The 14,569-nt window shown below is 47.5% G+C and overlaps 1 protein-coding gene across 18 annotated transcripts in view; it reads right to left on the reverse strand.

Annotated features, from left to right (window-relative positions):
• Nucleotides 1-7,525: 7,525 nt before the first annotated feature.
• The window catches only part of RBFOX2 (RNA binding fox-1 homolog 2), a 314,189-nt gene continuing 307,145 nt past the window's right edge, over nt 7,526-14,569 (reverse strand). For all 18 annotated transcript variants that reach the window (XM_066358283.1, XM_066358285.1, XM_066358281.1 and 15 more), the window contains one exon: nt 7,526-12,966. In XM_066358283.1, coding sequence (XP_066214380.1) covers nt 12,922-12,966 — 45 coding nt within the window. In that variant the 3' untranslated portion in view covers nt 7,526-12,921. The remainder of the gene's footprint in view (nt 12,967-14,569) is intronic.

The following is a 14,569-nucleotide window of genomic DNA, read 5'->3' on the forward strand; positions in this document are numbered from 1 at the left end:
TCTTAGTTCACGGCACCCCACACAAGTTAAATAATATCAAGACCAACAAAAGAAACCAACTGATAGATGAACAAAGAAGTCACTAAGCAGGTAAGTTAAATAATTAGTTTTTGGTTTATTAAATACAGTTATATATTACAATTATACATTTTTGTTATTTAAGCTATAAATATCGCAAAATTATGGTTTTTTTCTCAAAGTGACACACCACTCGAGTTATGCTTGGTTTTTTGGCGAATTTTGACACACGAGGCTCAAAAGATTGCCCATCACTGCACTAGGCACTCTAATAAATGCATTAACAACTGTATTTTTTTTTTTTTTTTCATTTTTCTGAAGCTGGAAACAGGGAGAGACAGTCAGACAGACTCCCGCATGCGCCCGACCGGGATCCACCCGGCACGCCCACCAGGGGCGACGCTCTGCCCACCAGGGGGCGATGCTCTGCCCATCCTGGGCGTCGCCATGTTGCGACCAGAGCCACTCTAGCGCCTGGGGCAGAGGCCACAGAGCCATCCCCAGCGCCCGGGCCATCTTTGCTCCAATGGAGCCTTGGCTGCGGGAGGGGACGAGAGAGACAGAGAGGAAAGCGCGGCGGAGGGGTGGAGAAGCAAATGGGCGCTTCTCCTGTGTGCCCTGGCCGGGAATCGAACCCGGGTCCTCCGCACACAACTGTATTGAATAATAATAGCACGTAGCACTTTCTAGACACTGTGCAAAGTGCTCTACACATATTGTCCTGTTTCATCCTTGCAACCCACTACTGCATTTTGTAGGTGAGGAATCTAAGATACACAGATACAGAATTGTTCAAGGTTAAGCAGTTAGCAGGTGGCTGCACAGGGATTGAACTCGGAGTCCTGCGATTCCTAATTCCTTGCTTAAGTGCTACCCTATTACACCTTGGTTAATTGTCTCTATAAGGGAATGGTGCTCCAAGAGGCTAAGAAACTTTCTCAAGGTCACACCACCAAGGAGTCGTAGGGCTGGACTTTGTATGAGTCAGTGTTTGTAGATCTAAGGCAGACATTTTACATTTGTATAAATGAGCCAATTTGGACCTTGTTTACTTTGAAAAATTATTCCAAACAATTTAATATTTTTCACATGTGCACTTGCACACCAAATTAGTGGTTACATTCAGTCTGTACCTGATGACAGATTTTTTCACAAGCATTGATCTAAGCTCTTCCAGAGTTTTCTGGAGCCTTATGATTTGTCTAAAGCAAGAAACAGCAAACCACAGCCCACCAGCCAAATCTGGTCCACCACCTGTTTTTGTAAATAAAGTTTTATTGGCACACAGCCACGCCCACATTTGTACATGTGCTCTGGTTGCTTTCCTGCTACAATGGCTGGAGGTTGTGATGGAAACTGTGTGGCCTGCAAACCCTAAAACATTTACTATTTAGCACTTTGCAGAAAGTTTGTTACAGTCCTGATTTAAATGTTTCAAGAGAAAGAACTTTTGAGTAACTAGAATTCTGGTTTTCAAAATGAGAAGTTGCCATCTGTGAACCAGGAAGTCAATTTCAGAATCCAGAAGGGACCAAGGAAGAATGGGGATACTGAGAGCACTTTTCACACCTGCTCCCTTCTGGTGGCAGGGCCGGAGAGCCCAACAAAAAAGTTCAAGTAGAGGCTAGACAGAGGGCTTATCAGCCTCCGAAGAGGCCAGTGTACACTGGGCCTGGAGCTGGGTGGCCTCCTCCCCACCGCTCCCTCAGGGCTCACCACCCCATCTTTCTACCTGGGCTCCTCCTCCTGCAGGTCAGTGCTGTCAGCATCACTCCTCAGTCTCTCCACAGCTCCATACGGATGAGCAGGACCCCCTACCACTTCCCACTTGTACACAGTGGACAAGGCTGGCATCACTGAGCCTGTTTTCTCTATAAAATGGAGATTATAATGAGGTCCTAAGAATATGTTGAAAATTAAATGAGATCTCATATGTGAAGATACCTGATACCATCCCTGGCATGTGACACACATTCCACTGATGCTCTGCTTGGGGAAGACACAACAGGACGCTCAGGAAGCATTTATTGAATGCCCCCGATGAATAGTGCCCTGGAGTAGGACCCGAGAGCTGGCACCAAAGACAGAAAAGCCCAAGTCCCCGACTTTGAAGAAGTTTCCATTCTTCTGCATAGACCATTCTATGCTCCTGGTTCTTCCATCCAGCAAAGCCATCCAAACACCAACAAGATAGCATCTGGACATGAGATCCTGTCTTGAGCCTCTTGGGCCCGCAGTTCCTATTAGTCAAACGGAAGACTGGCCTACTTGAGCTTCAAGGTGTACATCATATTCGACAACTGCACGCCCCTGACTCTAAGCACAGTGCTCAGGAGTGGACTGCCCTCCTCTTGGTGAAGAAGGCTGAGGGCATCCCTACGCTCACCCTGTCAAGCTGTGTCCAAGGTCCATGGGCACAGCATGAGCAAAGCTGCTCACTCTTGTGCTCGCTCTGGGCTTGATCCAGGCCCCTCCACTTCCTCCATAAGTGGCCTAGCTCCATGACCTTGTTGGGCCTCAGTTTCCCGAGGAAATGGAAGCACAGGGAAGAAAAGAAGTGATTAATTCTTATTGAGTGGTTAAGGGCATGTTAAGGACTTGAGGCTCCAAACCCAGTTTATTGTCCCATCATCGGAGCCTGGGATGGTTTTCCAGAGTTCTGGGCTCTTCCCTGTGGATTGCACTAATAACAATAATGATAGTAATGATAAAACATTAATTGAGCAAACACTATATGACATATATTTCTAAGCATTTGACATATACTGACTTTTAAAATCTTTACCTCAACCCTATAAAGTAGGGAATATTGATGGCCCCATTTGACAGATGAAAACACTGAGGCATATACTAAGCAACTTGCCCATGGAAGTGGCGGGCTGGATTTCAAATCCAGAATAGTTGGCTGTAGAGCCCAGGCTCTTAAATACTTCAGCGGATACTGTCTCAGAGCAGAGGAGCAGGCCATGTTAAGGGGGTGAAGTTTCTTAGGCACATCCCTCTCATTCCCTGGGTTCAGGAGCTCCATCTTTGGTGGTGCATGTAGCTCTACATTCAAGTGAGTTGAACTTGAGCACACTTAAGCGCAGTAAGAACTGCACAGGGCTCCGCCAGCAGGAACACCGGTCCTGATGCCCACAGTGGGCCTGGAGTGCCCGGCAACCCTAATGGTGCTTGAGGCTTCAGCTCTGGGTCTGGATGGGACAATAAACTGGCACAAAGCAGTCCTGGAATTCAAAGTGACGCAGCACAGAGCTGAGCACAAGTCAATGCCTGTGAGCTCAGAGGTGAGGTGGCGGGCTGAGGCATCCTGAAAATGTCCACGCCCTGAGGGAAAGGGAGGGAGGGGAAGAGAGGGGGGGGCAGATTGTGGGCACTTATCTTGAGTCAGACCCAAAGATTAAGGTCCCTAATCTTGGGAATCCGGTCATGTTCTGAGTCATGGTGGTGAATAAGACATACCCCTGCCCTCATGGAACTTGCAATCCGGTGCAGATGACCTTTAAGGCCTCAGTCTGTTTGGGTTCCTCGTTATTGAGTCTAAGCCTGGATAGATGGTTTGAGTCCAGAACTGTAAAGTGCCTGGCTAAGGAGTTGAGACTTCTGCTCACCAACAATAGGCAGCTTCCACAAAGTCCAAGCAGGACACAATCTGAGAACAAACGTGTTCAGGAAGAGTCATCTGGCTGATCTATACAGAACCGCGGCCCTTGGATGTAGCTGGTCACTGACCCTGTGATGGTTGGGCTGCCCCTTCCCTGCATTTTCTTTTTAAATCTTTATCTTGTAGAGCAGTTTGAGCAAAATTGAGTGGGAAGAACAGAGTTCCCACAAGCCCCCTCCCCCAACCTGCACCAGTGAACCCATGCTGACACCAATGTTAGCCTTTCAAAATGAGCTTTTCCGTGCTCCCTCAGGAGACCTTCAGGAGTCTCCAGCCTTGGAGAAGATGGCAGGACCCAAAGTCATGTGGCTGTTCCTGCCAAGTGCACGACAGCATCAGCTTGGGCTTCTTTATAAAACCCAGGTGCCCAACGCTCCCCAGGCCAGCTGAGTCAGAACCTCTGGGCATGCACCTGGGGTTTGGAAATGGTTCTGATTGGTACTTTGGCCAAGAACCTCCAATGTATGGCTCGGAGCTAGATCGGGTAGTTTCCAAATGGATGTGCCATTTACCTGATGAGCTACTGGTGGCATCAGCTTCTTGGTCACAGAGCTGGAATTGCTGCCCCTCTCCTCCCTGAGCTTTCTTCCAGGGCCCAATAGGTGCATAGGCCTTTAATTTGCTGTGGAGAAGGAACTGCTCCAAGGGCAGACAGACACTTGGGTGGGAATGCATGACGGGACTGTCCTCATTTCCAGGACTGAGCATTTGTCTAGGCCTGGTTTTCACCTGGAGAGAAAAATTCCATTACCCACAATATCGAGTCAGCACCTCCATGTTGGGAGGGGTATCTGATGCCACAGAATATCTGATCCATCTGAACATCCTACAGATGGGGACGTTGTGGAGCAGACAGGCAGAGACTTGACTAAGAGCTCAGTTTGCCACAGCTCAGAGATAAACAGAAGCCTGTGTGGTTCTTTTTACAATTCAGCCCTCTCTTTAAACCAAAATGCATGTCATTGGTTGCCACTGCGACAACTTGGGAGCCTGGAGAGTGAGGGTACAGTCTGAGAGTCCTGGATGGAGTTGACTTTGTGACTGTCTCAGTCATCCTGTGTTTTACATAAAATCTTCGTAGACTAAGAGTGGGTTCACTTATAGCACAGCCCGTGCCTGCCATAGCTCTGGCTGTGTGTCCCAGGATGCTTCTGTGGCACCTCCAGTATGGATTATGTGATGGGCACTGGCAGATGTCCTGACGAGGCGTTAGGAAGCCAGAACGATTAATCCGGTCCTTTGACCTCTGGAAGCTGAGGCTGGTCGGGGAAATGCAAGTACAACTTCCTGAAACGAAAGTCCGGCTGCTCCAGGCCTCATTCCCAAGTGGTGGCAATATAAGGCTGCATGTCACCAATCAATGTTCATGTGAGTACTAGGAGCTGCAGGCCTGGGCTGGGTTCCGGTCAAACAAAAGCCTGTTAGAGCCTGTCAAACAGGGAGAACTTCGTGAGTAGAAGGGGTTCAAGCCTACAAAATAAAATGAATAAAGAGCATACTAAGTGCTAGATGAGCTGACTTTGGATGTTTCCAGGCTAGGCCAGAGGCCAGCCCTACTCGGGCTGAGAACAGAGGTCTGGACAGCAGTGGGGCAGAGTATCGCGAGTATTGCTGCTACGCAGCAGATGGCATGGTGTCGAGGGAACACCTGAAGGTCAAGGACAACTTCGCCTGGGGGGAGCTGTAGAGGAAGAAAGGCAAGGGATGAGGAGGCACAGCTTGTCTGGGGAACAGGCTCTTGTGACAAGGCAGAGACCACACAGATGCCAGCGGGTGTGGTGGCTGGAGACCGGAGCAGGGAGGCCTTCAGTGCCGGCTTAAGGGACTTGGATTTTGGTGCAGGAAAATGGGACTTTCTTGAGGATTTGGAGTGGAATGAGACAGTCATTTTATTTAGGAGAATCCAGGTGAGAGTGTAGAGGGCACACTGACCCGAGGAAGAGACTGAAAGCAGAGGTCAGGCCGTTCTTCATCTGCGACTCTGAGTGCTTCCAACAAGTTAGGGCTCATGTTACTGCTTCACGGATCCTGGCCGAAGACACAAGCCTGAGTCAGAGGTGAAGGACTTCGTTGCTTGCAGCATGGTAGGCAGCATGAACATCAGCACATGTGAGCTCCCCTGGGCCCAAGCCCTAAGGGCAGTGGGGACAGGGCCATGGTCTGGGTGGATGGCACACGTACGGCAGGTCTACCTGCCGCTGGGGAACACAGGACCCACCTTTCTCAGCAGGTAGTGAGCAAGCTCATTCTTACTTAACCTGGAGGGACACCCATTCACCAAGGTTACTTGTTACAAACCCAACCCTGAAAAGACCTGGGCAGAGCAGTCAAGACTTTGACAGTGGTACACCCAGAGAGATGTGTAGGAGCCAAACACCCCAAGTACTGCCTCAGGGCTGCAGGAAGTCTGAGCAGACATATGTGATGGGTCCTCAATAGTGCTCAGGACACGTCCGCTGTAATTACCAGGGGCAGCAATAATGGAGGAAGGCATGGTGGAAACTATCACTTTAAAAAATCGAAAAAATTCAACAAACATTTATTGAATGCTTACACATGCCAGGCACTGGAGACAGAGCAGTGAACAGAACAAAGGTCCTGCCTCCAGGTGCTTATGTTCTCATGCAGACAACAAACACACCAGGAGGGAGCACATTACCTGGGGCCTTACAAATGGGGATGTGCACGTGGAGCCGACTAGGACGTCCTGCACACACACACATCCTGATGCGATTTACACTGTAACCATGCTGCTTAGAGACCAGGCTTCATGATGGGTACAGCTGGGGAAACCTCAGAAGCAGCGGCCCCTTATGGGTATGAGGCCAGACATACCAGCTTGTCTCAAGTGGCAGGAGAGAAGAACTCACTCCCCTCAGCCTGTCATGGTTCAGCAAGTGAGTGGAAGGTCTTGGAACATTGGGCCATGCTGAGTGCCATCAGCCAAGTAAGTGCACCGAAGTGTCCACTTGCCGTTCCCACAGAGGCTACTGCCGGGTCCTGGAGGGAGAAGCCAGATGGCAGCAGGCTAAGAGCAAGCACGTGGGCTCAGCGGGCAGAAACTTATTCCCAAAACTTGCTGTGGAAAAGAGGACATGGGAGTTTGGAAATGGTATTTAAAGTGTTAAGAGATTTCAGCATGTTTCAATGTCACAGGGACTAGACGGAAAAGGTTGACCACAAAGTGAGGTCCCGAGAAGGTGGGAAGATGGAGCGTGAGCGCCCCTCCAGTGGAGCAGGAGGAGGGAAGAACAGGTGTGCAGACCTGGCAGCACAGGTCCACCCCAGGGACTCCCTAGCGATGGCCTCCATCTTCTCCACGGGATCAGAGGCAAGATGATCTGAGAGTAAAGGTACGAGTTGGAGATTTGGGAATCCCTGGCAGGAGCAATGGTTGAGAAAGGACGGGTAAGAAAAGGGCCAGGTGGCCCTTGGAGGAGCACTTCTCTCAGGAAGGCAGGCTCAGGAGGAGCCTGGTGGCGGGAGGCAGTGACAGAGGCAGGGAGGTGTCTCAGGCTTCAGGAAGGTCAAGTGGGTGGACTGGGCCTCAGGGAGTCGGGAGGTCATGGTGAGGGGAGCAGCCAGGAGCTGGGCAGGGTGGAGGGCGAGGCAGTGAAGCAGGAAGGAGCTGCACAAGCAGCAGCACAGCTTCTGAAAGAGCTGCGCTCATGAGCCGGGCCTTTGGCCTCACTGACCCCCCGGCTCACCACACATTAGAAGGCTTACTAATTTAGGAGTTGCTGTTTGCTACCTGTTTTCCTCTTAAGAAGTCAAATCCAAATTGTGTCTTTTGAGCCTCAAGGAGGCAACAGGGATGATGGATCAACACACACAGACCAAAAATGGTGTTTCTCTCTTTTATTTAAAAACAGTGCTTCATTACCATTTGCAAAGGCAGAGGCAGTGCTCCTCCTTTGCTTAGAGTTTATAAAAGCCAGCAACATGATCAATAATTTATACACATGGATAGTAATACAAAAAAATAAGGAATAAAAGCTAAAGATCTAACTACTCCGACCTTCACAATTCCAGCTACTTGATAATAGGAGTAACCCAATGAATACTGTATGGTCTGAAAGCTACTATACAATATGATTCTTAATGAGAGGGGAGGGAATCAGAGACTGTCACAAAGCCCTGGGGTGCTTCTCTGGAGTTTGCAGGGAAAGAGAACCCTGGGCTACAGGACCCTGGGCGAGCAGCTCGGTGTCCTAGGAAGTGATTATGGGGAGGGGAGGGGAGAGAAGGTGAGGTGGTCAATTATACAAGCATCCCATGTGATGCCCCATGCCCCGAAGGTACCTGTTTTGCCATGGCAATGGGAGGGGCCGGAGAAACTGCATGTTGCATGTAGGGATGGTTCAGTCCCTGCCACAGGGGTTGGGGAGAGGAGAGGTTCTGTGGCGTTTTTAGCCTTACAAAGGTTTGGACCAAAGCGCCCAGAGACTCAGGCGTCACCTGTCGAGGACAGTGAGCCCGGCTCTCAGCACTCTGCAGCCCTAGCTTACGTGTCAGCCCCAGGTTTGCTCCAGCTTTTCACAAGCAGAATTATAACACAAGAAAAACAATTCATATCCCTTAGGGAAAAAGAAGATCAATTCATCACTCGATATATAATACAGCCGAAACGAGCTGCCGAAACAAGCACACACACACAATACCGTGAACAGAAAAATACAAGAAAATGACTAAGCTCGGAGTCTCGGTGGGGGGACACACACTGCTTTAAAGCACTTAAGTCCCCGGAAAAACCAAACCAAAAAACATTTTTAAAAAATTCAAAAACTCGTGGACCCCCTGGGAATCTGGTATTGGTAATAGGGCTGAGGGTGGGAGAGAAAAGAGAACCAGCGTTCCCTTTCTGCCTGCCAGTGTGAACTGAGCCCTCGCGACACCGGCACGCACGTGACCGTCAGACAGAGGCCAGAGTCCCTCGCTGGCGGTCTCCTTAAAGGCAAGGTTTGAGTGTTGGCTGATGAACGGTTCTCCGTTACCAATCCCTGCCAACCAGCACTACCATGGCTGAAGTGATCGACCGTTTTCCTGAGTAAACTGTAACTGGCTACAGTGCCGGTAACGTGGACGAGAACCCAGCCACTACAGCCAATTGCGATCCTCCAGGCCCCCTCTGCCCCTCGGTTCCTCATGTGAGTCTGAAATCTGAGAACCCAATGTAGTCTGGTCTGCAAGTCTTATTTTAAAGACAGGTGCCAGAGACTCCACCACACTCACTAAACCAGAGGGCACAGGCTGGCTAGGACCCCAGAGCTGACCGGGAGGCCCTGCTTCCTGCTCTCACTCTTGGATGGCCATTGCCGGGTGGATCAGTAACGCAAGTCGGAAGGAAGTACAGAGGAGAAGGGGAAGGGAGGGAAGAGGTTTTTGGACAGTTAACATTTCAAAAAAAAAAATAGTGTTTTATGCAAAAGAGAATCAAGTTTCACTGGTGTATACTACAAATTGTCAAACGTTTTCAAGAGCATGACAAAATAAAAACACACGAATTTACGTTTGATGTTCATCTTGCCCACTATTTTTTCCTATCTTAAAACAGTGCAAACAGGAAACTTATGCTTTTAAAACACTACTACCCCTTCCCCACCCCCTGAAGTCCCTTTCCTCCTATTAACCTGGGGGGAGGGGATCTGCAGTTTTGCAAATGTTTCTGTGCTAAAGGCTTGCAAGCAGCAGAGAAGCAGCTGAACGTGGTGAAAGGGGAGGGTTCCGTGTCCCCTTTCCCTCCTTACATGTCTAGTGCCTTCCAGACTGTCCCTTGCTTGGCCTCATTCTCCTGCCAGACGGAAGGGGGTAACAAGCCCTTCTTGCAGATCCTTGGCCTGGCTTCTACCACAAGTTTCCACCTCCTTCCTGTCTGGAAGCTACGTGACCAGCCATGGGGTGATGGTGATTCGCTGACTTATCTGCTATGTCTCTAGGAAAATATGACCTAAACTAAGAGCAGGTCAGCCCCTGGGTAATCACACTTCCAAGGAAAAGCTGCTATCAGTTATTTCTATGGAACAGCTAGATCTCCACCAGCTCCACTTAGACTAGGAGTTGAGCTCAGTCCCCTTCTTTTTCAAGGACGAGTAAAGTTGGCTCAATTCTGACTGTGACCACTGCAGGATGGTGACAGTAGGTTCTGCGAAGACCAAGAGCCTTAGAAATGCGGAGCCACTATGGCCGATCTGGGTGATGGGAGCTGACTATGTAATACAGGGGGGTTCTGGGAAAGACCTACGGACAGCTCTCGGGGCTGCAAGAGGCATATTCAGATAAAGATTTTCACTAGAGGACTCCTTAAAGGAGCCCAGCTTCTAAGAGTAAGATGCTTAGTGTAGAAAGTCCACGTCATGAACTACAGTAAAGCTGCTGAAATCACTCCTGTACTGTGACTCAGCATCAGTAAGTTTTTTGAAATTATCAACCAGCACCCTCTAATGAACTCACAAGATGCCAAACTCTCTTCTGACTCTGTTGCTCAGTTCAGTGGGAACTCGAGTCAGGAATCCACAAGCATTGACGCTTCGAGGAACCTGCCTCTTTGATGAAGTCTCAAAGTTCAAGGGGGGGATGAGAAGGTCAGTACCATCAAATCTAGGTGCTTCCGAGAGCCCTAATTCTCAGAGCTGCCACCAAAAACCAGAGGCCCTTTTAGTGAAGAGCAGAACTCTGTTCCATCCTCCGTGGGAGAGGGAGCAGAGGACGTGTCCACCACCCTGAGGCGCAGCAGGAGCCCAGGGAAGGCACGGGCCTTGCTCCCTTGCTCGGAGTTGTCAGCCAGAACCAGCTGGACTGAAACACAGAAAAGGTGCCTCAGGCTCAAGCTTCTTCCTCTTCTTAACAGGCTGGGGAAGCTGCCTTCTCTACCTTTCCACCATCCTTATCTTCTTCTGGAGAAAAGAAGACTCTCAAACTCACTGCCCTCCTCTCTGCCCTGCTGTGGACATAGCTATTGAGGGTGTGGCCTTGTCTCAAGTAGTGTCTTGCCATTTTGTAAGGATGAACATGACACAAAATTTCTCTTGGTTTTAGACAGTAAAAGCTCTCCCTCAAAACAAAACAAAACAAAACAAAACAAAAAGGAAGAAAAAAATCCTCCCTGCCCTAGAACTGTGAAAGCCCTACAGCCCATTTCCCCTCCTCTAACTAAAATATTTATATACATACAACAAAAATCGTCTTAACAGCAAAAAACCAAACTTTGGCTTGGAGAGGGGAACCCTTAAAAAGCAGCCAATGGACTAGGCAGTTTGGTGCCCCTATTCTCCACGTTCCTCCCCAGAAACAACAAGAATTGCATCGAGGAGAGAACTGCAGCCAGGAGAGAAGGTTCTGATGGGGGAAGAGATCTGCATTATACCCGACAGGCCGTCCCTCCCAGATATATTACTTTGCTTACAAAGAATGCTTGCTGCTGTCATATGTCAGTCATTTTAATCCAGGGACATGAATCAGTTATCAGTCAAGAACATGTGTGAAGGCAGGAGTGAAAAAACAAACCAAAACCAAAGCCCTAACAAACCAGAAGCTCCATGTCTCTGATTACTCCCTTTATCAGTGATCTCCGGGTGAAGGTCACCCTAGTACCGATGTGAACAGACCAGGGAGCCACACAGACCATGCTTTTCCGTTTTCTAATGCCTTCATTTGGAAAAGCTGCAGGACCCTTGGCTCTATCATTAATAGCTAATAGCTTGAAAAGAAACACTTTCTCTTCTACCTTGGTAATCTATATAAAGTTGAAGCTAGACAGCAACAGCAGTGACTCACTGCCATAGCCACCACATGACTCTTCTGGCTATCTCAGCCCCTCCTCCCAGTACGGGAGGAGAGCAACCTTGGGGGCTTCGCCTGTCATGACCTGTAGTGTTCGTGTGCACCAAGTGGAACAGGTGCTCAGCTGGGTGTCTTTGGAGGGTTATGAGAAGTTGGGGGGAATAGCCACAAGGGCCCAAGACTAAAAAGAGAAGGGACTCAAAAGGCTCTGGACGATGAAAGTTCCTATGGCTTTGGAGCTCATACAAAGTGCCTCTGCCTGCCCGTGCATGCCCTAATCACCAGACTTCCAGGGACAGCTGACCCAGGACTCTGTGCTTTAGCTTTTGCCAAGAGTCTGTATTTCCCGTCTTATACTTTGTACTGACTTTCTGATAGAACAGAAAGGTCAGGAACATCAGAGTGCCTTACCAGACACTGTCTAATACCCTTTTTCTTTTCTTTATCCTCTTTATGGGCTCTCGACAATTTGTACTTTATCCTCAAGTCGTGCCCAGATACCTGAAGGAAATCAGGCCACTGGCTACTGACGTATTCTGCTGTCCCTGGGTCCTAAATTCCTGCATCTTGAGGACATGGGAGCAGGGTGTTAATAAAAGAATAGAGGAGCTAAGTTGTGGTTCAATTAAAAGGGAAGAAGCCCAGCAGGGGTGCTAGGATGGCAAGAAAAAAAGGAATCTTCTTTATACTCCAGAGTTCATTCTGAGATTGGTTTCCTAATGAGGTGTTTATTACCCACAGTCTGAGAGCATGTTTGGAAATATTAATACAATAATTCCAAAACCTATGCCAACTGTCTCAGGCTGTGCGCGTAAGATGATTGTAAAAAGAATGGAGAAGACAGTAGGGAAGAGGAGAGGAAAGTGTCTCTTTAATTCTCCTGCTTTGCAAGCACAAATTCCTATCATCTCTCAGCATGTGGATTCCAGCCACAGCCAATCAGAATTGCCTGCTAAAGCCCAGAAACTCAGAAGACCAGAAGAATATCCCACTGCAGAAAGACCTCTCCCGCTTCTGCCGTCCCTGGCCGCTCAGCACCACATACACTTTGGTAATTGTCTGCTGATTCTGATTTCTGACCAGATGCCTTTCTGAGCTCCTCACATTTCTCCTCCCTCATCACCTGCCTCTTCCGTGACTGACAGAATAAGCTAAGCATGGACATACAGACATGGCAATGCATTTTTTTTTACCACAGTTAAAAAAAAAAAAAACGAAAAAAAGAAAAATGCACAATCTTTGGAACAAAAGAATTAAAGGCAGAAATTTAAAGGAAAAAAATACATATTCAAAGAATATAGTGAGGTATAAAAAAGTATTCTCTTTTTTTGTGTTTTTTTTTTGTTTGTTTGTCTGTTTTTCCTCTTCATCTTGCTATAGAGTTCCTCAACTAGTAAATATTGCAATAGCCAGGCCTCATGAACTGGGGGCTGTCCCATCTGCAGGGTTCTCACGTCACTTCAGTAGGGGGCAAATCGGCTGTAGCCACCTCGGTATAAACTCGCCTGCAGCAATTAAAGACATAAAGATAATTAAAAGGTTGATGAGAGAAGCATTAAAAGTGAAGAAAAATGTCCTGAGAAGGGATCTGGAAAACAGCTTCCTTGGAAGCTTCAAAGCAACTGATTCGACGCAGCCTGCAAAGTCAGGAACCCATTTCCGCTCTAAGATGCTCAAGCCAGAGCCTAAAACATTGATGGCTGAACTAGCTGATCATCTCAAGGAGAGGGTATGCTAGTGATTCATTTTATTATTTAAATGAATTAGCACAGAAGAAAAGTCAATACAGTTCAAAACTAGGTCTATAAATGGTTTGATTTTTAAAAGCATGGGCCTTTGTTTACCTTGATTACATCATTACAGTCGTAACCTTCTTACATATTACCGGTCAGTGGAGAACATGTTACTTCTGACTGCTATCTCTGTCATAGCCCATGTTTGAGACAGTGTTGGATTTAAACCTGAGTCAGTCTTTCGAACTAATAAAGCCTGTTTCTTCTTTAATCTATAAAATACACCAATAAGTTGTTTATTACATATTCAAATTGATATGTATATGTAACTGGGGTGTGAACTGGGTTTTACTCCTTTGTTTTATCTTTCTCTAATGGTTTCTCTTTTTCAAATAAAATATCCCTAGGAACATAGCTCTCTTTGGATTATTCTTTTAGTATAGGACTTTAATCATGCTGGCACTAAACAAACCTTAGGAACGTCATCACTCTCTTTATATTATATGTCTCTACCTCAATTCTAAACATCTAGCCCCCACCCCACACCCAGAACCCTATTACTCCTCCTATAAATCTTCATCAGTGAGTATTTAGTGTGAGACAATGACGGGCTCTCTCATAGTTCTTTACGTCTTAAATCTGACCCATCATTCTGCCTCCCCCTCGAACACCTTTGGCCACCCTTCCTAGGCAGCTGCCAGGTTGCAGTTTTTGGATTGCAGGGAATGCCTGGAATTTCAAGATGTCACTGGGGAAAGGCCTGTGTCTGCTGCAGCCAGCGAATCCCACTCAGTGGACCTGGAGGTAACCAGGCCAACACAAAAATACTGCAGTGAGGATGTGAGTTCAGTTAGGGGGGGATCATTCTAGAAGAGCTCTATACTTCTATGAAAATACCATATTTTGCCACAGATGTTACTAATAAAACATCTTCGTAAGGCATTCACTTGGTGATTTATAGTACTATCAAAAGGCGTAAGATTTGCAGAAACATCCTTTGGCATCTGCATTTGAAACTTATCCACATTAAGTTTCTGGAAAACGTTTACTGTGAAAACTGTATAGCCTTATGTCCTGAAGTCTTTGCTAACACCTACCAATAAAACTATGCCCAGGATTACATCCAACATGCAACAATGCTGTTACTCAGGGCTGACTGTCACTGTTCATGCCTCTCTGCTGTCCTTAGCTAGGTCACATGGCTCATACTGTTAACACCCAGGGACAGAAGGTGATAGGAAATTCCCAGATGGTGCTATGTGGTTTTAGTACTTTGGCAAAGGAAGGAGGGCTAAATTTACTATCTCCTTGGGTCTTTTATAGTCTGTAGGTAAAAGTTAAAAGGAGTAAAATGTTTTTTAAAAAATTAAACATA

This window comes from Saccopteryx leptura, chromosome 1 (genome assembly GCF_036850995.1).
Source record: "Saccopteryx leptura isolate mSacLep1 chromosome 1, mSacLep1_pri_phased_curated, whole genome shotgun sequence".
Lineage (NCBI taxonomy): Eukaryota > Metazoa > Chordata > Mammalia > Chiroptera > Emballonuridae > Saccopteryx > Saccopteryx leptura.